The sequence below is a fragment of the Diplotaxodon limnothrissa genome, linkage group LG6, assembly GCF_057381915.1.
Source record: "Diplotaxodon limnothrissa isolate DT_005_m linkage group LG6, D_limnothrissa_male_GT1.1, whole genome shotgun sequence".
Lineage (NCBI taxonomy): Eukaryota > Metazoa > Chordata > Actinopteri > Cichliformes > Cichlidae > Diplotaxodon > Diplotaxodon limnothrissa.
In genome coordinates, this window is record NC_140601.1 from 16,727,580 (window position 1) to 16,752,216 (window position 24,637).

The window sequence follows — 24,637 nt, forward strand, 5'->3', positions numbered from 1 at the left end:
AGGCAGTCATCAATACGCCACACCTACTTTCTAGAAAGAACGCGATTTACTCGGAATGATCTTGTATTTAGAGGTGTCATTTCATGAATATCTACTTTTATAAACGTAAATGTCTTTCTGATATGTACTTTGGTATTCGGGCGTGTAGAACGTTAAATTTGGCGTTTAAGTCTGTCTGATATTTGTCCGGTAGTTTGCTAAATCTGTGCACCGACGGTTATTTGTTCTGGGCCCACCCCCGCGTCTGTCGGTAAGTGGTATGATCAGCAGCGATAAATAAGGGTACACGCGCGGCTGTTCGCTGTAGTCGAGATAGCAGATTGACCTAGAGAAGTGATAGCTCAACTTTAGCAACAATGGAGTGGACCCCGATGGAAATCAATCCGGAGGTAAGGAAATGTGTGCTTAATTACAACAGTAATGCTTTCAAAGACAGCAGATTTTTGTCTTACCGCTGTCTTTTTTCGTTTGTTTTTGTTGTTTCAGATGCTGAACAAGGTGCGTATGAAATTAAACGTTAGCCGCCGAATAATGGCGACATGTTAGTAACCACTGATTGACCCAACCGCGAGGTAAGTTTCACAGAGGCTAATTAGTTTAGAGGGCTGTTAACGTGTTTCCAACATTGAAACGCCATCAGACCACTACGAAGCACCAGTATACCAGTAGAGGTGTAGTTGCATCGCCAACTATCCAGGTAACAGCGTTAATTGATACTAAAAATGAAATTATCAGGGTTAACAAGAGTTTGACCGTTATCCCATATTAACGGGCAGTAGCATCCTTCCCGCGGCTGTCCCAGTGTCTGGGCTAAAGGGTGTGGCCTGAGTGAACCAGCATAACGCAGCATCTCTGAGCAGCTTCTGAGAGCATCGTCTGCCAGTGTGCAACTGTTGGGGCTTATTCTTTATTCCGTCATCGTTGTGCCTTTCAGATGATGGGAAAGCTGGGCGTTGGTGAAAGCTGGCGCTTCGTCGACGTGCTGGGGCTGGAGGGTGAGCAGCTCTCCTCCGTGCCGAAGCCGTGCTGTGCCTTGATGCTGCTCTTCCCCTTAACGCAACAGGTAACACCAGGGTGGTGGCGCTGACTACTTCCTGGAAGGGTGGGTCGAGCAAGCGAATATTGGCCGTATCAAGTGGGGTGACGCAGAGATGCAGGGAGGGCATGGATAGAAAAAGAACTCCTAATGTTATTTAGATGGGTAGAGGAGTGAGAGCGAGAGAGATGGCTACGAGGAAACGAATCAGCAGATGCTATCACTACTATAAGTTTGAATGCAAATGGTTAATGTTTAATATTTTTTCACATACTAAACAGTTTAAACATACTGCAGTTAATAAAACAATGGAATTTTTTTTTTGATGGTTGAGATTTCCTGACTCGGCTCATTTTAAGTGGTAGACCCACTACACAGTATTATCAGACTGATGATGACATGCTTCCCCCCCCCCCTCCCGCAGCATGAGTCTTTCAGATCTCAGCAAGCTGATAAGGTTTCAGGAGGTTCTGAGGCTTATTTCTTGAAGCAGACAGCAGTCAATTCCTGTGGCACCATTGCCCTGCTCCATGCTGTGGCTAACAACAAAGACAAAATGACTTTTGGTGAGTACAAGAGGGATCTGGCGCACCAACTGAACATGTGTGAATAAATATTTAAATTGGTGACTAAAATAATTCTGCCTGTGTAAATTTTCCTACTGGACTTTCCAAATCTGTTTCTATAAAATGCATGGAGGAAGTGTACTAAATGAAAGGTTAAACAACAAAGAGTGCTGTTACCCCATGATTCAGCTTGATGTGCATAATCAATCTTCCTGGTATCTAAGATAATGTTGACATTTTCAGATGGTGCCTCTGCCTTGAAGAAATTTCTGGATGACACAGCAAATATGTCTCCTGATGACCGTGCCAAACATCTGGAGAAAAACAAAGTAAAGTGCAGTTAAATTATTTGGTCTATAATAAATCTGATTTGGTAGATGAGAACCAGAATACTTTAATAATCCCTAAGGAAATTAGGATTATGGTTGCTCCAAGACAGTAACAGTAACATGTTGAACTAATTAAATAATATGATACATTACATAGTTTACACATTTAAGAAATGGCTCTAATATATACAAATCGCTCAATTATAAATATCAAGAATATTACAGAGGTGAAATATATGATTGACATTAAACTCTAAACTGAAACTTTGTCATTTGATGTTTTACTGTAAAGCATGTGCCACGGGTGTAACTATTGCAGTGTGCACAGTGTATTATATGGAGTTGTAGAGGGAGATGGGCAGGAATGATTTCCTGTTTCATTCAGTGGTGCTTTTTGGTAATCTCAGTGTCTCACTGAATGTGCTCCTGTGACTAGCCAGCACATCATGGAGTGGGTGAGAGGCATTATCCAGCATTGTCCTTATCTTGGGCAATATCTGCCTCTCAGACACCACCCTAAGGGAGTCCAGCTCCGTTCCCACAACATTACTGGTTTTGTGGATCAGTTTGAGTCTGTTGGCATCTGCGACTCTTGACCTGCTGCCCCTGCATGCAACAATCCTGAGCATTGTTGAAAAGATATTAAAAGACCTCTGCTGCCACCTCAGAAAATGGAGACTACTTTGGCCCTTGTTTTAGAATTCAGTGGTGTTTTTAACCCATTCAAGTTTATTTACTGTGTACTCCAAGGTATTTATGGTCCTCCACAATGTCCACATTGACCATGGATTGAAACGGGTCAAGGGTTTCCTGGCCCACCTAAAGTCCACAATCAACCTAGATAACTGGAGTCCAGCAAGTAATGGAGATTATTGGGACTGCTGAGAGACATTGACACCAAAGTCTAATTGCTGGACAAACTAAAAATTAAAACAAACTCTAATCTTTTTATCCTAAAGTCTTCACATCTAGGAATATTAGATGACTTGTACAATAGTCTGTCTGTAGTATACTTGTGTCGACCAACCAAATAAATGTAATGGCAAAGTATTATTGTATAAGGGGCTCATCTGACCTGAAATCAGCTCAATTGTACAGGGAAACTTGCAACGGTCCATTTTAAAATGGATGCTTTAAACTTCAGTTTGAAATGACTTGTCCTCCTTTGTGTATATATAAAAAAAAATGCTATATTGTGCAAACATTGTTAATGTCACATAGGTGTATGTGTCTTTATATTCCAGTGTCATATCTGAGACTAGTGTCTGCTAGCAAAGTTGTAGTAAAGTGAAAATGAGTGAATATAATGGCCTAGAATTTCTAGAATGTTGCATAATGGAATTGGTTTTTAAGGCCACTTGGGGGTGCCACATACTGCCAAATTTTCTTTAGATGTAGTAGGTGGGTTCACTTATATACAAAACACTATAAAAACCTTTCAAACTTGTTTGACTGCCCTGCTACTTTTTTTTTTTTTTAAAATAAAAATGGAAGTATTATGTTTCATTAGTTACATCTTGCACGTTCTTCCCCCTTTTAGGCAATCTTTGATGCTCACAATGAGATTGCTGCACTGGGCCAGTGTCGGGTAAGGCATTTTACCACAACATCAACACACTGTACCACATTCAGACCAAACACATGTAATGCAGGTCAATGTTAGACCTGTGTAGGACAACTTCATATGAGATTGCTGTTATGAGCAGTTTTATTTCATTAGCTTCCAGGCAGTTACATTGTTATGGACCACATGTGAGATGGGGTGCGGGTTATTAAAGAGATCAGACTATATATTTAAACAGAAGTAGTTGTTATGGTATCTTTGCTTTTTTCAAAGTTATTCATTTTGTCTCAACCTTCACAGCCAGAAGCAGATAAAGTCAACTTTCACTTTATTGCCTTCGTCAATGTAAATGGACAGCTGTATGAATTTGGTAAGAATTTGGCCCCATGCACAATCCTGTAGTTACTGTCCCTGTATTTGTTTTACATTGTGGATTCTAATATCTTATATCTTAAGATGGGAAAATAAATGGACCAGTGAACCACGGTCCTACCAAAGAGGAGTCCTTTGTAATGGTATGTATATCCAGTTATTGAACTTTTCAGTTTTTGAACATTTACAAACTGAAAATAACAGTCATTGTTCTTTGCATATCAACTAGTCGTGTATTAAACTGGAGAGGGAGTGTGAATGAGAGTCTGCCAAACTGGGCTTAGTCAATTTGTATATCTGATATACAAATTGCAGTCATTTAAAATGAGGTTAAATTATTACATAACCTGGCAATGAAATGCAAAAATGTGTGAGAGTTTTGCAATTATTAATTCGTAAATTTTTATTGGATTATTTATGATTGCAGCAAATGATCACAAGGCAAACCCACGTTTATGTGAGATAAAACCGCATCATTAAATGTGGTAATTTATTGAGAACTAGATATGGTAAAAGACTTGCCTCTAAAGTAAGAATTAGTATTTAATTTAATTGAAGTTCAACAAGCTGGTTTGTTTTATGAACATCTGCTTGTAATGCATTACTACTACCGGAGGATGGCAGTATTGCACCTGGCAATGGTGTCGAATGCTCAACAAGTTCCCAGTTAATACCACAGTATTGTTTTAAAATCACCCAGCTACTAGGAAGTTGAATACCTTCATTCCACTATGATAGACTTGCACTGAAGTGGAACTTGCTAGACTGCTGCTTTCAGAGCTACCTATGTGCACAGCATGTAATGCTGTTGAAACATTTAGAGCAGAGGTCCTCAACCTTTTTTGCGCCACGGACCGGTTTATGCCCGACAATATTTTCATGGACCGGCCTTTAAGGTGTCGCGGATAAATACAACAAAATAAAACTAGTACCGGTACCGAAAAAAAAGAATTTATTCATAACACACGTGAAAAGACAAAGGAAAACAGAGTAAATGATACAAACGATAACAAAAACGCTGAAAACAGATTTAAAAACCATACATTTCACACCTGAACCTCAACTCTCGCGGCCCGGTACCAAACGACGCATGTACCGGTCCAAGGCCCGGGGTTGGGGACCACTGATTTAGAGGATGAATTTCCCTAAAGTGTTTCAATTTAACTTAACATGGATCTGTGTTAACTGGCAGCACTAGACCTCATTATCAGGGCATTTACATCAGTGATATTGCCCTACTAAAATATGAAAATATCAGCAGTAAAATAAACGTTAATACAAATGCGCTTTAGGACAGTCTCTCCTCATATTCTGAATAGTGCACTCCCATTTTAAAATTAGTTGATGTATTGTTTAAATATAGTGGATAGAGTTTTGAATAATTAGTTGACATGTCATCTTTTGATCATATCTAGGATGCAGCCAAAGTGTGCCGTGGATTTATGGAGAGGGAGAAAGGTGAAGTGCGCTTCTCTGCAGTGGCTCTCTGTCAGAATTAAGATGTTCAGTAGGACACAAAATTGAGCAAATTGTAAACCAAAATGTCCTGGAGCGTTCACATGACAAACAATCAACAGGCAACCTGTGTGCGCATACATCTGCAGACACTATGCACTAAAGCACATTGTTTCCACATTTCTCTTATTTCATGAACAAAGTCTTGTTTAGCATTAGCACATGTACACAAACACAATCAGAGCCCTTTGTTCTGCAGACACTAACAGTACAAGCCTGTCTATACAGTTTAATGTGGTTTAGCTGTGAATCTGTACAGCATGTGGTCATTACCACTGCTTGTGTGCACATGTCTGAAAGTTTTTTCCACTGCATCTGTGTCAAACTCAGAAGACTGATGTTAAAATACCTTTTGTGCCAACAAGTGTGACAGATGAGACAAAAGATGTTGAGGGAAGTTTTGTTTCTGAAGCCCTTTAGTTTCTGTGTGGTTGAGTTCTTAATCTGATGTTCTGCTGAATAGCCCAAATGTATCTGTAGAAATAATCAACCATTGTTTAGAGCAAGGAAGAAACCTACTCACTGTTTTGAAACGTCTCTGGAAAACTGAGGTTCTTTCTGATAAGCTTATGTTTAGTGTGATCGCAAATCAGTTCAGTTCATTGCAGTGTTCAAAAAATGAACAGGCACCTTATTTAAAAACCCAAGGATCCACAAATGATCAAACGGATATACCCTTACTGTGCCAGTTTAACAGATAATACAACTTCCAAAGTGAAGTAGGGAACATCTGAAGTGCTACTGTATGTTGGTTGTTGTGCAGTGCTGGGTGTCTGGCTGTGTTTGAATTGTTTACCTTTCTGCACTTTCAAATCCTATGTCGCTGTCGTTATACTGTTAATACAGCTGTGGGAATATAATAAAGCAACTGTTGTCCTGTTGTCCTGTCTCCTAATATCCATTGGGTATATTTAAGTAAACGGTACAGGGAAATGAACTACTGGGCGATTGTGGCTCAAGAGTTGGGAGTTCGCCTTGTAATCAGAAGGTTGCCGGTTCGAGCCCCGGCTTGGACAGTCTCGGTCGTTGTGTCCTTGGGCAAGACACTTCACCCGTTGCCTACTGGTGGTGGTCAGTGGCGCCAGTGTCCGGCAGCCTCGCCTTTGTCAGTGCGCCCCGCTGTGGCTGTGAATGGGTGGATGACTGGTTGTGTAAAGCGCTTTGGGGTCCTTAGGGACTAGAAAAGCGCTATACAAATACAGGCCATTTACCATTTCACTGTTGAGAACTTTTCTACCCCTGCCATTACTCTAACATTACAGGCTTTTAGCTGACACACAAAGTGAAACCTTTGTCTTGTGATGTGGTTAAACGACCTCAGGCTCATCCTGGACTGCACTTGGCTGCTGTCCAACTTCAAAAGAGTGAAACTAGAGGAAAGAGCTGTCTATAGCACCTCATCATTGTGCTTACATAAGACAGTCTGTCCTTCAGGTGAGCAGGCAGCATACTGGCACGAGCAACACTTCATGTTTTGATAAGAAACAAAGGAACATGACAGTACACTCAGGCAGTTAGAGCGGAAATATTGCATTTATTTCTTACTCCGAGAATGTCTTTCTGAACAGGTCACTGGATCCAACATAACTGGTTTGACCTGCCAGCTGAAAAAGCCACATTTAAGCTCAGTGATCTGAAACAGCTGTTATCACCAGTGCTGATAGTTACACATGACCAATCCATTCTTTTTAGTCTGTGTGTGTTAAACTCCAACACATGCCACTTAAATTGAGCTACAACTTAAATTGACTAACCTGGTGGTGCTGGGACTGGAGCTCACAGGTTCTTGACTTTTTGAGTCTGAAGCAGGACCTGATCAACCTGATATGGGGGGCAGGAGCCTGTTACCCTGCACCCCCCCCCCAATCGTTTTAGCGCTTTTTTTTTTTTAACGTATACATGATGTCATGTCATTAATTATGGGACAGACTTCAGTATTGTCACATTACTAAACTAAAGACTTATCAGCTGTGATATAGGTATTGTATCTTGATTATATCATGCTTTGGAGATTCATACCAAACAAATCTGATTTTGTGAATAAAAAACACGCTGACTTTACCTGCCTGTGATTTAAATACTGCAGTTTTACATTTCTATGGTGCTCTTTGCTTCACATTTTAAAGCCTACAGTCTACCTGTGCTCAGGTATGACCAGTCCCCTTCAAGCACATTATGGGTCACCTTCGAACAGCCCCCACCTCCCTCATCACTCTCTCTCTCTGCATCTCTCCTATCTATCTCGACCTCCCCCGCAGAGATTCCTGCCTGCGCGTTCACGTTTCTCGAAACGCGCGGCGGGGGCCGAGGACAGAAGCCTCGCGCAGTTCGGCGGAAAAGAGTCATTATTTTTAGCGCCTGGTTCGCGTTTCGCGAGGAGCCGCTTGTCTGTCTCTGCGCCACAGTCTGCGCAGAGCTCGCGCGGAGCACGAGAGGACCCGCCGTGACAGAGCGCGGAGTTGCGGGGGAAGCGCGCGAGGACGAACATAACGGGCTCCGGACACAGACCATCTGAAGGGAGGCTTATCACATATCACGTATCACCGTATCGTCCGGCTTTGGTCTCGGCCTGTCCGGAGATGGCTAGCCCCGGTGCCTCTGGAGATTCACCGAATGCCCCGCGGGAGCAGGAGCCGCTGGAGCAGCACCATCCCGAACCAGCCTGTCGGGAGGCTCAGAAATGGATAGAGGTAAGTGAGGAGAGGGGGGCTCAGAGGCCTGCTGCTATTGCACACCGGGGACATAAACGGGTCATATAGCCACACGCTGTGAGCGGGGATATAAATAATCACCCCAGGCGTCACCTGTTTGGGAGGAGGGGGACGATGCGGTGTCCGTGTGGGACAACAGCCACTGTGCGTGTGAAAAGTTTTCACCTGTGTCGTCGTCCTAATGACACTGAACGCCAACACCTGCTCTGTAGGGACTTTAAACGCCGCTCGGGCTCGAAAATAAACCGTCATCATGAAGTAAAAGCTCGCAGAGTGTCTGTTTGTGTAGGGACGATGGAGAGCCTGTTTTCTACTTGCTAGGAGGAGAAACGCCCCCCTTTTTGAGGCGCGAGGGGATTCCGGTTGCCATGGTTATGAAACCGGGCCAGTGTTCACGCACGAGATGCTTCACTGTACCCACGGTTGATCGCATCGGATGAGATTATCATTTGCTGCATCGCTTCCACCATCATCTGCTCGGATACAGTGCCTCCTTCCATCAGCCTGAGCGGTGAATCACGGTTTGCCCGCGGAGCTGCTGCCTTATGACCTATTTTATACCTCCAGAGCGGCTCAGCTACCTGCCAGCCAGCATTTCAGATAGAGGAGATAAAGGACTGGAGCTGCTTCAAAATGACTATTTTTATTTTTTTTAATGTTAAGTTTTGGCTTTAGCCTCACACCATGCTGTGTTTTCACAAGACTCCCACAGACTGTGCTGGCTGTCCTGTACATTAGCCAGTTTGCCACAGGCTCTGGTAGAGAGAGAACAGGATGCTGTTATGGATAAAGCCCCTTAAAATGTTTATCTTTGTTTCCTACCTGGTCCTACTTAGAAGAGATGTAAATACAAAATGCATCTTTAAAATTACGATTTAATTTTTTAGGGGAAAAGAAAAATCTATGAGATACCTCTATATGAAATCATAACTGTCCCTCTTGTTAAATCAAGAATTAACTGTAATTAATCACATTTTTTTGAAAGCTGAGTACAATTTCACTAGTCACTGCCAGGCCTGATTACTGTCACACCTGTTGAATCACTTAGATAGAACCTGTCTAATAAAGACAGGTAGCAAACTAAAGGAACTGAAGGATCTCAACAAACTCACGATTTAAAGAAACTCAAGAACAGCTGTGAAACAAAGTCATTGACATATATCAGTCTGGAAAGAGTCCCAAAGCCATTTCTAAGGCTTTGGGACTCCGGTGAAGCACAGTGAGATCCATTATTCACAAATGGAGAAAACTTGGAACAGTGGTGAACCCCTCCCAGGAGTGACCAGCCTCACAACATTACTCCAAGAGCATATTGATGATTCATTCAGGAGGTCACAAAGAACCCTCAACAACATCTAAAGAACTGCTGGCCTCACTTGCCTCAGTTAAGGTCAGAGTTCACGATTCAACAATAAGAAAGAGTCAGGACAAAAATGGAGAAAAAAAAGGAGAAACCCACTACTGACCATAAAGAACACAAAGGCTCCCATTTATTTAAAAAAACAAACAAACCCCAAAACAAAACATGTTGATGAACCCAGAGACAAAAAATATTCTGTAGTCTAACACAAAAGTTTTGGGAAGCTTTAAGTCCTGTTACATCTGCATTAAACTGACAGTATTTCATGAAAAGAACATGATAGGTAATAACCAAATGCACCAGCAAGTCCTTCTCTGAGTGGCTTCAAAAAAATAAATAAATAAATAAAATGAAGGTTTTTGGAGGAAGCTTCATCAAAGTAGGACTTGGGTATGCTTGAAAACCATCCAGTGTAGGTGAATTAAAACAATTCTGCAAAGAACAGTGAGCCAAAATTCCTCCACGGTGGTGTGAAAGACTCGCAGCCAGTTATCACAAGTGCTTGATTGCAGTTCTTGCATCCAAGGGTGACAGAACCAGTTATTAGGCTGAGGGGGCAATTAGGATAGCTGTTTTCCCTCAATCATCATTTAAAAAATGCATTTTGTATTTACTCGAGTCACCCTTTTGCAGTTGGACAGCGGCAATTACTTTTTCACAGCACTGGAGCTCACACTTGGTTGAATTTTAATATAGAGTAAGTCTCAGTGTCCTGTCATCAATGAGATGTGAAAAACTGCAGCAAAGCTGAAGCTCGACCAAATTTGAAGCACAGCAAGCTCTACATCTATTTTGTCCTCAGTAGTACTTGTCCTCTTTTAATGACAGTCCTGACGTCGAGGCTACAAAGGGTTACATCTATACAAGAAAGCACACCTAATACTGAATAATACTCGTGTTTTTGTCGAGGAGAAGCTGGATTCAGGAAAGCTTCATAGCCAAACAGTTAAGTGAACAGGCCTTTAATGAGTGCATACAGATAAGACTGAAATCCAATCAGAGATTAAACAACCAGCCAGTGCACTCAGTGTAACAGTGGCTCCTAATCTGGAGGTCAGGACCCCATTGGGTTGCATAATGATTAACAGGATAGAAGAGTAAAAGGACTGACGGTCCGTTAGCTGCATTAGTGATAATGGGGTACTTCTGGTTGTTGTCAACATGAGAATAATGGATTTGTTTTAAAGATAATTCATAGATGAGCTCAGATTTGTTGAGTTGCAGATTTGTTACTTGTTCATGTTTAAAAAGTTTGAAAGCTTTATCCATAACTTGGAGTATTCATCATTGTATTTCAGGCTGTGTGTGCTTTATTTATATGCACTCCATTTATTGTGACTTGTATCATCATTTAATAAGCATTAGATAAATAACTTTACATATGCATTGTTGTGTTGCCTCCAAACTTGTAAAGACAGCAGTATATTCAAAGTACTGAGATGAGAATTTAAAACACAGTACTGTGTCTTTATTGAGAAGAAAATAGGTCTTCAACTTTCAGATTTATCTAACACTCTAAATCTTGGAGATAAAAGTCATTTTTAAGCCCTTCTGCAGTTGGCTGAGTCCTCTTTGTTTTTTTGGGACCATCTGCCACTTTCATAACTACATATACAGCTTCAGCACCTGATAGTTTTTGACCCTACACTGTGGACTGTGTTAGCTTTTCCCTCAGCAGCAGGCACAGTCTAGTCTAGGTTAATGACCACCTCTTAATCTTAATCTCTCCTGCGTCTTTGCTCAGTGTTCCTCTCGCTTTGTCGTCTTCCTGCCTCCTAATACTCCAGTTATTTTCAGGCTGCTCAGGCTCAACCTATTTCTGGTGGGGTATTTTTACACTCTCACAGGTGGGGATGGGGATTCAGAGATGACCATGCCACCAAACACTCCCTGCAACTTGTTCAGTGCCTGTCTGCCATGTCTGTAAACTATGCAAAGTGTATGCACACTCACGCATGCCAATCAGCTATGCATGATACTCCTGACAGCCTTGCACACTCCTCGGACACGCCCCGGTCGGGTGACACCGGTCACTATGGGAACATAACACGGGCAGGCTCTCAGGTGTCACTCTTTCCAGTGGGGGCAGTAGGCTATATATCATCAAATGACCCGAGCAGGAAATTCAGCTGGCACCGACAGGGCCTTTCTATCTGTTTATAGACAAGACAAGGCAGGAGTGTCACAGGGCTCATACACACAGTCTCAGCTGCTGAGCAGGTTAAACTCAACTTGAACCTCAGAGACAAACGTGAGCCTCTGCTTTCATCAGCATATACCACATAGCAAGAGATAGAGTCAGATGCATGGGGAATAAACTGAAGAATGTGTATGCCTGAATAAGTGTGTGTGCGCGTGTGTGTGCCAGATGTCACAGCTGTCCAAGTCAGATTAACGCTGATAGTCTCAGACAGCCAGCCGGGCTTGCACGGGAGAGTGTGAGAGCATGGATTCATGGATTTTCCATGCATCAGATGGGGAATGAAAGAATTTCAAAATACTCGCACAGGCTCGTTGTTAGCAGAGGTTTCTTTGGTTTATGGAAAGTCACTCTCATGTTTTACACAACACGCACAAAAACCAAATTGTGACTGGATGTGGTAATGTGGTATTAGTCTCTTGTGCATGAAACAGTACTACAGTTTAAGGTTCAAAGCACATCAAAATCTACACACAACCATATTTTTAGTGAAATATTTAAACAAGTATTATTCTTGTTGACCATGTGATAAAATTTTAAGATGTGGGTCTATGTAGTGAACACAGCTATTGTTTATCTACAAAGTACAGTAAAATGTAAATTAAGTTATCAAAAATGTCTAAATATGTTTTTGGAAGCTTCAATACTGGATGGCACCAGCATGGTTGACAGAGATCAGCCGGCAAATAAGATGACATTTGCTAATGTCAATGGCCGATTTATCTCTTGGTTTGCATACTTTAAAAAACGGATGGATAACGTTTTTTTATTGTTGTTACCCTGCTGGGTGGGTGGGTAACCAGTATGGACACCTAAGTTTGTAAATACGATAACTTCAGAATGAGTTGTGTTGGAGTTTCAAATTGATAACATAGGGATATCTTCTAGAAATTTCAGATGTATTCTAATCCTGCTGATCTCAAGGTCAGAGGTCAAATTTTCTGAAAATCTTGTGAACTCATGAATGAGGTGACGTAGGATTTTGAAATTGATGCCACAGGTATATCTGCCAGGAGGCTGAGGGGCAAAGGAATCTACATAGATTTCTTTTTTTCATTGGTATAGTACATAGTATAATTAACCAAAGAACAAAGAGGGGCAGCATGGTGGTGCTATGGTTAACTCTGTTGCCTCATAGCAACAAGGTCCTGGGTTTAAATCCACCATCTGTGGAGTTTAGTAGGTTAATTGGTGATTCTAAATTGGCTGTCTCTCTGTTCCTGTGACAGACTGGGGATCTGTCCAGGGGCCCTATGGCAGATAGGATAGACTCCAGCTCCTCTATGACCCTGATTTCTCATTACTGGCTACATGGTTTGGATCTTGTGGGAAAATTGAAAATTCTTTCATTATAAGTTGATATATTCAATTTGTATTGGGTCTATTTTCACAAAGAAAAGCATCACCTCATTAAAATATGGATGGTTGGATGGATGGATGTTAAACACAGAATATAAGCTTGGGTGTAATATTGGTCTGACACTTCCTAATCATTTATTAAGTAATACTGGAATTACATAATGAAGTGCCTCTGAATTTGTATTTAACATAAATTGGGGGGTTCACAAGATTACAGAACATTTATATTTGGAAAGAAAATAATATGTAGATTTAACTCAGGAGGTTTCCTGACAGTTGCATCTTTAGCAAAGTGGCCCCAAATTGTCATCATGTTTAGTCTTGACCTGTGAAACCCTGTCTTTTACCACCTAAATGGATTACAGCACATGATATTTTTCTCCTCCTCTGCTTCCTATGTGTCTGCTCTCTCATTCTTTCCATCTTTTCAGTTGTTAAAATAAAGGGTACTTTGGCCTACTTCTGCATCTCCCCTACCTATCCTGTCCGTCAGAGGATAGACTTTAAAGTTCTGATGCTGGCCTATAAAGCTCTGAATGGTTTAGGACCAAAATACATCAATGACCTCCTGACCCAGTATGAACCATCCAGATCCCTCAGGTCATCTGGATCCGGTCTTTTATCAGTTCCCAGAGTCAGAACCAGACACGGAGAAGCTGCATTCAGCTTTTATGCTCCTTATATCTGGAACAAACTCCCAGAAAGCCTCAGATCAGCTGAAACACTCAGTTTATTTAAATCCAGGTTGAAGACTCACCTGTTCTCAGCTGCATTTGAATAAAGCACCAAATCCACACTTTAAGCTTAAATTTCAAAACTTACATTTAACTACTGATTTTATCTACTGTTCTGATTTTATCTGTTTTGATTTTATATACTGTTTTGTTTGTTTGTTTGTTTGTTTGTTAATTAGTTAGTTAGTTTATTTGCTTGTTTTAATCAATTTTAAATCATGCTTTTTATTTGTTCTTGTTTCTAATGTCTCTGTAAAGCACTTTGAATCACCTTGTTGTTGAATTGTGCTATACAAATAAACTTGCCTTGCCTTGCCTTGCCTTGCCTTGCCTTACCCATCTGCGCATACACACACACACACCTCAGGGTTTAAGTGGTAGCTGCTGCTGCCATTCACGCAGGGTGAGCAGAGCGATCCACTATGAGCGAGGGTCGAATTACTGTTACTGGCGCTGAAATACCTCCGAGGCCTTTGGCTTGGGTTTTTGTAGCTAACATGAATACATACAATACATAAAGCCCCAGTTCTTCTTTTGGCATCTTCTCTTTTCTCTTCTGCTTCAATATTTTTGAGCTCTCTATCAAAAACATGCACACTTACATTAGTCACTGTGTTTAATCGCTGCATTTATTTCAGTTTCAGCTCACATAACCAATCGTTAACCACCTCCACCTCCCACCCACTGTCTGTTTGCTGTCTCCTCCACAAACACACACACACACGCACACATGAACTATACAAAACACAAACAGTAGTCCTGCTCTCCCCTAAATACAGTACTCTACTCTGAGAGTAAATTATACATGGCTGTGCTCTAAATGTTTTACAGTCTTTAAAACACCTAACGAATACCAGCCTGCATTTAAAACCCTGTACTGAGGAGAGACTGCTCCTCTCTTCCTGATGTATCTTCAAAGAGCTGCTTTCATGTTAACACTTTTTTCTTCAAGGGTCAGTTTAGAATTAGAGTTTAGAACTTAGCTAGGAGATGTTGTGTGTGAATGAGGGGCCTCACAAAGATAGAAATATAAGCTTTATGTATGTGTTTCTCTGTGGGTGGGTGAGTGTAAGAGAGTGACACACAGAGTGATGAAAGACAAGAAAAAGAAGTGGATGCCAGTGGGAAACATCTGTTCATCACTTATGTAACAATAAAGAAAAGTGATATTGTTTTCATAGCTACAGATGCACTGTGCTTGTGTGTGCTCTTCTTCAAGAACAATATGTGCAGTGGAACTAAAAAAGAGAAATTGAAATAAAATATGTTGTATTTTATTTCAATTTCTCTCTTTTTTTAATATAATACATTGTAAATGGAGTTTGTATGTTCTCTCTATGTCTGCGTGGGTACTCTAGCATACTCCCACAACCCAACGTACTTGTATATGTACTTTGTAGGGTTAGGTTAATTAGTGGTGCCGGCCAATAAATTCAAATGTATTCTCAGTGATCAACTTTAATCTGGTATGTATCCTGTAATTTGCCACCAGTCTGTATATGTGAAAAGCAGAATCAGAGAGTGTGGGCCTGCATTTAACGGTTTGGGTGCTAACTGTAATCTCTACTAATCTGGATTAAATGTCTAAACAGCATTGGTCTCTTCTCTTTCATTCATCTTTGGCCTCTGGTTACACAACTGCTCCTGAAAGCATGGCGTGCGGGTGCATTGGTGTGAGGGCGGTAAATCACCTCTGGTTTTCCTGATTCTCTCCTCTCCTACAGGATAGAGTCCAAATCAGAGCCTAGGTTAGAGGATTGAGGTTATCGCTGCGGCATATGGGAACATTTTGGATAAAATTGAAAGAGGACACTGAGCAGTGTGTCAGCGACGTGGCGTCATTCTAATTTGGTTTCAGCTGATGAAAAAATGCTGGGGGAAGGGTGAGCAGGGAAGGAGCAGGTTCCTCTGTCAGGAAAATAGAAAGGCACAAATCCAGGGCCTGTGTAAGCATGTGTCCTGTGAGTAAATGCTTCACATATGGGCTGCAAATAATGATGGAAGAACCGCCAGGTGATATCTTTCTTAGACAGAGAACTATGTTATTTATCGCCAAGGGGAAATTCAAATACCTAGGAGCTCATTTTAAAGAAACAATCATCCTTCCAGTCATAACCATAAAAGGATTAGATGTGTAAAATAATTTAAGAAATTGTGGTAAAAACAGGAGGTGCAGTCCATCCAGGTTGATGCAGGAGGCAGAATGTGTACGAGTGTGAGATGATGTTTTAGGTGGCTTCACTTCCCAGAGTGTCCACTGTTGTCCATTATAGGTTTCAGTTTCTTCACCACAGTTTCATACAGGCCTAATGGACATATTTTATCAATTTTGCTGCAAATTTACAAAACAATCCTCATCATTCAGGAGCCATTTAAATTTTCTCTCTAGCCCAAAACAGTTGAAGAACATGGTATTGTGACTCGTGCATGATAAAATCTACGTGGAGCTGATTTTTTCTGTCTGTGTTCAGATAGCGTTATCTTATGAATGCCTTGTGCTACCATGATAAACCAAATATTCATGTAAAGCTTGTGTTCTCTTCTTTATGAAACCATTTGAATGAGAGTTATGATCATTTAAAGAGCACTTGTAAAAAAGTGAGTCCAGCCTTCTGCCAAGCAGAGAGTTGGCTTTTTCCACCAGCTTATCCAGCCGTCTCAGTGGGAAGAAGAGGCGGCTCTGTCTCTTCCTGTAGAGAGCATTGGTGTTCAGCAACCAGTCCAACTTGCCATCCAATAGGACCTGTCCTTGCCTTGTATGGAGACTGGCAGATGGGATGCTCTAGCTCTACTGAAATCAATCACCATCTCCTTGGTTTTAGTTGTGTTAAGTGGGAGGCAGCTCCCACTGCATCAGTCCCTGAAGGCCTCACCAAGGTTCCTGTATTAGTGCTCTTGTCCACTACTGATTCATGTCACAATAACTGTGTCATCACAGTATTTTTGCATGTATTTAAAGTCCGCTGTTTATAGTGTTAACATGAATGGTGCTAAAACAGGCCACTGTGCGCCCGCTGTATCACACCTCACCGTCCCAGAAACACAGTTGACCAGCCTGACGAACTGAGGTCATACTAACAGTTTGTTACCCAGGACATCAGGAAGGGATCCACACCCAACCCCTCCAATATGAGAGGCTGGAGTTTGTCCAAAACACTAGAGAAATCAATACACTAGATTCTCACATGCATCCTGGCTCTCTAGGTGTGTGTAGGTCCTGTGCAGCAGGTAAAGGACTGTATACAATGTGGTCCTGGTGACAAAAACTGGAGGGGTCCTGGACACGAAGCCTAGACTCAAGAGGGGGAGGGCCAGACACTCCAGGGTCTTTATAATTTGGTAGGTTAAGGTCATATATTTTTCTCAACCGGTCAATATACTCTGAGCGCCGGTTTGAGAGAGGATGTTTTCCACTATTACAGGACCACTTTCCTTTGGCTGCTTCAGGCTTCTCTTCAGTTCCCACTCCAGACACCTGAGCTTCTCCTTGTCCTCCTCTTCGAATGCCTGCTTTTTTTCTAGTTAAGGAGCTTTTTCATGATCCAGGATTTATTTATTTATTGGGAAAGCAGCCACATGTTTCTAACTGGAGCCACAGCATGCCTACAAAAGCTAATGTAGTCCCTGATGGTGTCCATCCTGCTGTCATTGTCCACATCTATGTTGTTATCCTGTGACTCCAGCAGCACACTCCAGTCTGGGCACTTGAAACACTCCCTAAGACACCAGTTAGCCTCCAGAGACAATTTCTTGAATAAGCGGGTGGTAACAAGCCGCCTCATTACACAGGGTTTATGTGTGGGCTGAAGAAAGACCAGATTGTGATCTGATCTGACAAGTGGTGGTAAAGCAGAGATATCATTCACATTAGCATCTTAATGCTAATCAGTGCTTGTTTATTCTAACTAAAGAGCTGAAAAATATTTGCTGATTAATTCTACCAACAGTAATAGAATACCAGTCTCTTTTTCTGTGTTATATAATGTTGTAAATAGAACATGTTGATGAGTTTTGGCCTGTTTTAACTGATCATACAGAAGAATCCACAGGTGTTTTATTTATTCTGTGATATTTTAAAGAAATATTCACCCATTTTATGCAAAGAGCTGCACTCTGTGTCCCCATCCACCACCTTTACATCTGTGTTTTCCTGTCCTTCTTCCACAGGCTGTAACCGGGAAGAGCTTTGGAGACAAGGACTTCCGCAGTGCGTTGGAGAACGGCATCCTGTTATGCGAGTAAGCCTGTGACCTCACTTCATATCACTTTTTGATGTCTCAAGCATCACCAACATGCACAAACTCCCATAAGACTCAATAAATCTCGGCCTCTCCTCCTCCTCTACACAGGCTCCTAAGTGCGATCAAACCAGGACTCGTCAAGAAGATCAACAGGCTGCCCACCCCCATCGCCGGGCTGGTAAGGAAACACTCTCCAGTGCGACACTGATCTCTGTAAATCACCCCTGTTCAAGTGATGAACTGACCGGCTGTTGCTGTCTCCTCCAGGATAACCTGTCAGTCTTTCTGCGTGGCTGCGAGGAGTTGGGCCTGAAGGGCGCCCAGCTGTTTGACCCAGGGGACCTGCAGGACACTTCCATACGAGCTAACCTCAAGTAAATGAGTGAATGTGCAAATGTGTGGTTTGTGTTTTTTTTTACAGTAGCAGAGTAACATGCAATAGTAATATTCTTCTCTCTTGTTAGGGACTCAGACTGCAACCGCAAACTAAAGAATGTGAGTTGTTACCATTTTTTTTCTTTCGTTAGCTTGAGTATTAGTCTGTTTGGCATTTATAGATATACCCTAAACCCCTGTGGCTGTGTCTCTCAGGTGCTGAACACAGTGTACTGGTTGGGGAAAGCTGCCAGTGGCTGTGCTTCCTATAGTGGGCCTACTCTAAACCTCAAGGAGTTCGAGGGGCTTCTTGCTCAGATGAAGTTGGTGAGTGAAATCACAGCGAGGTACAGAAATGGCAGATGGTGTGGGGGATGGACCTGTTAGTTTCCTGTCTTTGTTGGGGTGTCCGAGATGGGAAACAGGAGACGGGTTTGTTTTTGTTACACAACAACACCTGCAGACAGGATATGAAAAATTGTTCAGACTGGATCTGTGGACTCCATTGAATCAAGTCTGTTTAAATAAAATACCCTTTTCTAGTTTTTGCTTCTTAGACTTGACGACCCATAACTGAGCTTCATCATGCATTGCTCCTGCTTCACACATTCGACTGCATATTAACCTGAGATACCATTAATTTGGACTCAGTGGTGTCTTTTAAAAACAGCTAAAAACTCATCTTTTTAAACATGCTTTTGGTTGATTTTTGTTTTTATGTTTTAGCTTTACAAATACAAATACAATTTTACTTACTTAATTTACTTAACCTGATGTGTGTGCAGGAGAGCGAGGAAGGAGGGGACAGTTCACAGAAGCGCAATGTTAGAGACAGCGGTTATGACTGCTGGGACTCTGAGAGGAGTGAGTCCCTTTCTCCGCCACGGCACACTCGAGACAACTCCCTAGACAGGTGAGACACATCTGTCAACACTCCTGAACATGCTGTATAATTTGCTGTTGCAGGCACAAGGGTATTTAAAATGGACCTATTATGCTATTCCTAATTTCCTAACGATGGCAGATGCTTATATTAGGCATGGCCAAAGTTTATAATAAAAAGGTCAGTGGGGGCTGCGAGGCTCAGGTTTCAGACTGCTGTCGACATTCATACAGAGTTTTTCGCTTTGTTCTGTATGATGTCACAGAGAAAGAACGGGTTCCCTTCCCACCAGGTGTTCACACCTTATTTTTAAATGGAGGTGGGGGCATGGATCTAAATATGGACAAAAGTAATGGTCCATCTACACATCACACCTACAAGAGCTGCTCAGCCCGCAGAAACCCATGCCATGAAGCATCCGGCACACAGTTTTTGTTCTGATGTTAGAGTGTATCAGAAGAGAGCACTGCACTGCTTTTATCTTTGCCAGGCCAACTCTGGGCCCCAAGCCTTATGTTTGACACCCCTGGTCTACCCTGAATTGCACAGCTTTTGACCTCCATTTGTGTTCAAACAAGTGTCCCATCAGTGACTTCAGTTACATCATGTCTAATGTATTCTGGTATGTGTCCTTTTGTTCTTGCCAGTCTGGATTCCTTTGGCTCACGCTCGCAGCACAGCCCTTCTCCCGACGTCGTGAATCGAGGAAACAGCGACGGTCAGTTCTGATGAAATGCCTCTGAAGTGGATCCTGTTTTTATATTTTCAGAGAGCTGTTTGCTTCTCACCACTTCTACTGTGTCAAGCCTTTGTTGTTAAGCTGGTGGCCTGCAAAGCTCCCAAATGACTCTCAAAGGAAAACTGCAAAAGTGTAGATACCCAAATACTCAACTACAGCATTCCTTTAAATACAAATCTGCTCGTCCAGAATTAGACTCACTGCTGTTCGACAGCATGTTGGTTGTTTAACCTTCATATAGTGCAACTGGTCAGACTGGCTGAGGGCAACAGCTGAATATCACAGTGTGTGTGTGTGTGTGTGTGTGTGTGTGTGCGTGCATGTATGTGTGTGTTTTGGATCCCAGATGCAGCAGCTGTTGGTCCCAGTAGCAGTCTCTAGAGGTTTGGACCTGTGAAAAGACACAGGCTGAGGTTAACATCCTGCCTGTCACACGCCGTGTGTGTGTGTGTGTGTGTGTGTGTGTGTGTGTGTGTGTGTGTGTGTGTGTGTGATGGAGGGAGGGGGTATCACAGACATCCTGTTTGTGTCTTTTATGTCGACACTATAATGTACCGTATGCTCAGCAGGGTTACAAGAAAAACACTACCCCCAAACCACAAATAGCCTTATTCCCTACATTTCCTTTAGGTCATGGAGGTAGGAGTAGAAAGGACTTTGTGATGTTGCTATAAATTGATAAAATGCTTAAAAGTATCTATAATGATCATGTCACAAGTAATAAAAAAATATGGTGTTACTGTTTCTTTGGCAACATTTAGAAAGAACATTTACACAAAAGATTACCATGTGATCTGTGTCTGAGTGCTTCAGCTGGGTAATGACATCTCATCCGTGGGTGTTCGCACCTGGTATAAATAATTGGTACTAATCTCATTATCTTGATCCTGCACTTATTGTGGTTGTTAATGTGCAAATTAGTTATCTGGAGCCTGTCGAACTTGTTGACAAACAGGATTCATGCCAAAGGGGATTGTCACTGCCTTCAGTCACTTTTTGTGAATGAAGGCTGGTTGGGCTAGTGGGAGATATTTGCTGTCAGGGCTTTGAGGCAGAAGGCGTTCCTTTCTTTGATGTTATTTTCAGTTTTCAGTTGCAGTTTGGTTAGATTTGAGAAATAGCTCTGCTCGGGCAAGTTTAGGAAAAGATGGTTTGCGTTGATACATCCTTTTAACAACATTAACCACATCTTAGATTGCAGTCTGGGAGGCAAACTCCTGCTATGTAAGAATCTGATGAGTCTTTTTTTAAGCTACCAGGAGGAACTGAAGTGGCCTTTAAAATGTATTGGCTGCATTTAAATGTCGTTTCTCTTCTCCTGATAAGAGTCAACTACAGATTGCATCTCAGTGTCAGTGAAAACTGGGTCCTGTATGTCTCTATGTGTTATATCGAAGGCCTAATTTGAAGTAACTGCACGACCTTCAGCATTATTTTCTCTGTAATGCTCTGTTGCTCTTTGTTGCCCAGGGCGAGGCAGCGACTCGGAGGCCGATGCCCCCAACAGGAAGCCAGATGTGCGGAAGGATGACATGTTGGCCAGAAGGACTTCCAGCAAAGAAGCAAGAAGTTCTGTCCCCTTTAACCAGTTTCTTCCTAACCGAACCAACGCCACCTCCTACGTCCCAACTCCACGGCGAAAACCACATACGGAAGAGAGAGAGCAGCGGAGGTAATGAGCAACATATTAAAAATAAATTATTTGGCTTTAAATGATTTCCAAAGCAATACAAGTGTCACTGTGGAAAAACAAAAACCGAGGTGAAAAAAGAGGTAAAAGCACAAAAAACACAAATGTGCTTTTTTTAATCTTCCTGCCATTCCTCAGTCAGCCACAAGCTACTGCAGATCAATGCAAAAAAATTACACTCCTCCACAAAACCTCCAAGACTGTCACTTGGGCACCTGAGAACAATGGGGAAAAACAGGAAGAGGAAGTGGTCACCCAGGAAGTGTTGGAGCAGAGGAGGATGCAGAAGCTGGAGAAGGCAGGAATTAAAGTTCTTCCTGCTGTCGTTCGCTACAGCAGGTCAGGGAGGATGGGCATGACAACTCCTGCCTCTGCTGTGGTGGAGAAACGGTTTTGTTTACATGCACTAACATGAACTTCTGATGGTAGAAACAGGTGCTCTGGATGAACCTTTGGCTTAGTGATGCTGTCTGCCTGTAACTGTCTTGCTGCTTTAAGGAGAATGTTTGTGTGATAGCCCACTGATGTCTGTTGTGACTATGAACTAACTGATTTGTCATTGCTGGTTTTATGGAGAAGAGACATATAGGAGCAGTTAAGCCATGTCACTTTGTGTTGTGATAGAGGTTTCAGCTGACGGGAATTCTGTGTGGTTGTGTCATGTTTCTAAAACACATAAAGACACATCTGACTACTGACCTGGACTAACAACCGTTTGGGCGCATGTCAATCAAAACCCGCACATTACTATCCTCTGAAACTGCCTCGCTGCACTACCCCGTCTCTAACCCCAGCCCTCCCGAAACGGAGGAAAAGGAACCGAGGTCACCATCTCCGAACATCATCCTCCGCCGTGATAACGACTTTTTGAGCTCCCAGAAGTCTGCGTGGGATTCCCCCTCTGACGGGGAAGAGGAAGCAGCAGTGCGGAAAGTTCCAGATGTCCGGAAGGATGACTTGGCGTCCAGGCGAGCTCATCGTGGCACAGTCGCACCCAAAGTGCACCAGTTCATCCCTCCTCCATTATGTACCGATAAAGACAGAGAGCGCTGGGAGGGCATCAGACGAGCCTCGCAGCAAATGCTTCAGGAGAAGGAGATCAGGTTAGCAAAGCGTGGTGTTGTTTTGACTCCATTTCCTCTCGCTCACCTCTAAACGTTCTTCTCACTCTTTGTTTCTTTGCCTGTTGCGGTCACTTGTGGTTTGATGTGTTGCGCTCCACTTTGATGTGTGCCGTGTGATGCTGCTGTACTGGCTCTGTGGTTGGACAGTGAGAAGGAGGCGGTTGCTGACATCATTACACGCAAAGACAACCCCTTCCTAAACTCTCCCTCTTGCCACGAGGAGGAGGAGGATGAGGAGGACGAGGGACACGAGGGGAAGGTTAAAGCGATGCCTAATAAGCAGAAGGACGACCTGGCTCGTAGACGGGCTCAGAGTAGGCCCCTCCCTCACAGGGACGGCCCGGTCAGCTTTGTGTCTTCCTCCATGAGCCAGGCAGATATGCAGAAGTGGGAGAGACTCAGGATGAGTGAACCAAGGTGCCCAAAACACACACAGTCTGTTTCAGCAAACACGCAAGACAATGCATGTAAATGCTGCTGTATGCAAAGTGTGTGATCTTTAAGAGGTGACAAGAGAATGGGTGGTGTGGGTGGGTGTGTTTCTTGTTTTATTTTAGTCTTCATCAGATCATCAAACTATTTATTGGTAAGCAGTTCTCATATAAAGAAGTGTTTAATTCATTTTTTAGCTGAAGCAATATAGATTCAGTTTGTGTCAGCCACTTTAAACCCCCCAGCAGGGTGTGACACAGAAGAGTATCACGTCTGGTGTTTTAATTGGAAATGTTATCAAAAAGGTGGAGGATAATGAAACTGAAAATGAGATGCTTTCTATAGAATTTAAAAAGGCAGAAAATTGAATATTCAGCTATCTAAAACCCAAACAACAAAAACATAAGTGAAATTATAATTTTAGAATAAATAATTGTTGTAAAAAAAACCAACACGTTCAGCCCGTTAAACAGCCAGAGGAAAATTCAGAGATTTTGTTTCAGACTTGATTGTTAAATGAGATAATAAATGATAATAAATGAGATAGGTATGAGTTTTAAAAAGTTTCAGAGTAGCTTTGTTTCACTTCAGCTTTTTATTGTATAAAATGTTTTGTTACAGTGTATGTTTTATTAGTTTCAGTGTCACTTTGATTATTTTAGTTGATAAGGATAAGAACAGGTATTGTAGTACAAACCTTGTGTTGTAGACGTCATAGTCTCAATAAGCATATCTAACAAAGCCTCCTCTGAAGACATATTTCTATAATATTATTTTTTGGCACAATAGCATTTCTGTTTGTTTTCATTTTTTAAAGCATGTTTTTGTTTATTTTGATTTAGGTTTTTAAAAAATTCACACTAAGTTTTAAGTTTTGGTCAACAATAATAACCTTACACCACAGTGGTATCAGTTTTTGGATCTTGTTCCTGGCAAGTGAGCATAGTTCTCAAAATGTCTAATTTTACTACACACCTGTGCCACGGCACTATTTGGCTCATTCGTGCTGTTGGCAAAGTGACACATTAATAAAAGTTTAAAAACATTAGGCGTAGTAGTGTTTTTCAGTGTTTATGCAAGGGAACAAAAGGGTCCCTTTAGCCTTTTGCTAGGTGGTTGCTAGACAACACGATGATAACATCATAGTATCTGATATAGATAAAAACCTTCAGGGGCCTAAATGTATCTGTGTACCAAGTTTAGTGGCTCAACTCCTAATGGTCCAGGAGGAGTTTGCGGACAAAAAAGCAAACAGACAGACGTTTCCGTATCATAGTCACATTTATTACATTTACGAACAATTAAATAATCATCAACAATGTGAGCTGTCACTAGTTAAGCCTTTAAATTAAATAACGTTTATAGCCCTCCCAACAGTCTCTTACTGTTAGATATTTAGAGTAATTT

At 42.0% G+C, this 24,637-nt stretch overlaps 2 protein-coding genes across 5 annotated transcripts in view; both read left to right on the forward strand.

Annotated features, from left to right (window-relative positions):
- Positions 1-318: 318 nt before the first annotated feature.
- On the forward strand, positions 319-6,245 carry uchl1 (ubiquitin carboxyl-terminal esterase L1 (ubiquitin thiolesterase)). Of its 2 annotated transcripts, none has more exons than XM_085355782.1 (8): positions 319-401; positions 935-1,063; positions 1,461-1,602; positions 1,846-1,931; positions 3,472-3,519; positions 3,796-3,865; positions 3,952-4,010; positions 5,283-6,245. In XM_085355782.1, the coding sequence occupies exons 1-8, from the start codon at positions 357-359 to the stop codon at positions 5,364-5,366; spliced, it is 663 nt and encodes a 220-aa protein (XP_085211908.1). In that variant the 5' UTR covers positions 319-356; the 3' UTR covers positions 5,367-6,245. The 2 variants fall into 2 exon arrangements, with proteins under 2 accessions (XP_085211908.1, XP_085211909.1); XM_085355783.1 differs by having other exon boundaries at positions 329-389; positions 487-1,063.
- A 1,438-nt stretch (positions 6,246-7,683) lies between these two features.
- Positions 7,684-24,637, forward strand: part of LOC146630365 (LIM and calponin homology domains-containing protein 1-like) — a 31,789-nt gene continuing 14,835 nt past the window's right edge. For all 3 annotated transcript variants that reach the window (XM_085356875.1, XM_085356876.1, XM_085356877.1), the window contains exons 1-12: positions 7,684-8,072; positions 17,914-17,984; positions 18,096-18,165; positions 18,255-18,361; positions 18,452-18,482; positions 18,579-18,689; positions 19,148-19,275; positions 19,893-19,963; positions 21,455-21,656; positions 21,813-22,013; positions 22,469-22,777; positions 22,946-23,215. In XM_085356875.1, the coding sequence (XP_085213001.1) occupies positions 7,962-8,072; positions 17,914-17,984; positions 18,096-18,165; positions 18,255-18,361; positions 18,452-18,482; positions 18,579-18,689; positions 19,148-19,275; positions 19,893-19,963; positions 21,455-21,656; positions 21,813-22,013; positions 22,469-22,777; positions 22,946-23,215 (1,682 nt within the window). In that variant the 5' untranslated portion in view covers positions 7,684-7,961. The remainder of the gene's footprint in view (positions 8,073-17,913; positions 17,985-18,095; positions 18,166-18,254; positions 18,362-18,451; positions 18,483-18,578; positions 18,690-19,147; positions 19,276-19,892; positions 19,964-21,454; positions 21,657-21,812; positions 22,014-22,468; positions 22,778-22,945; positions 23,216-24,637) is intronic.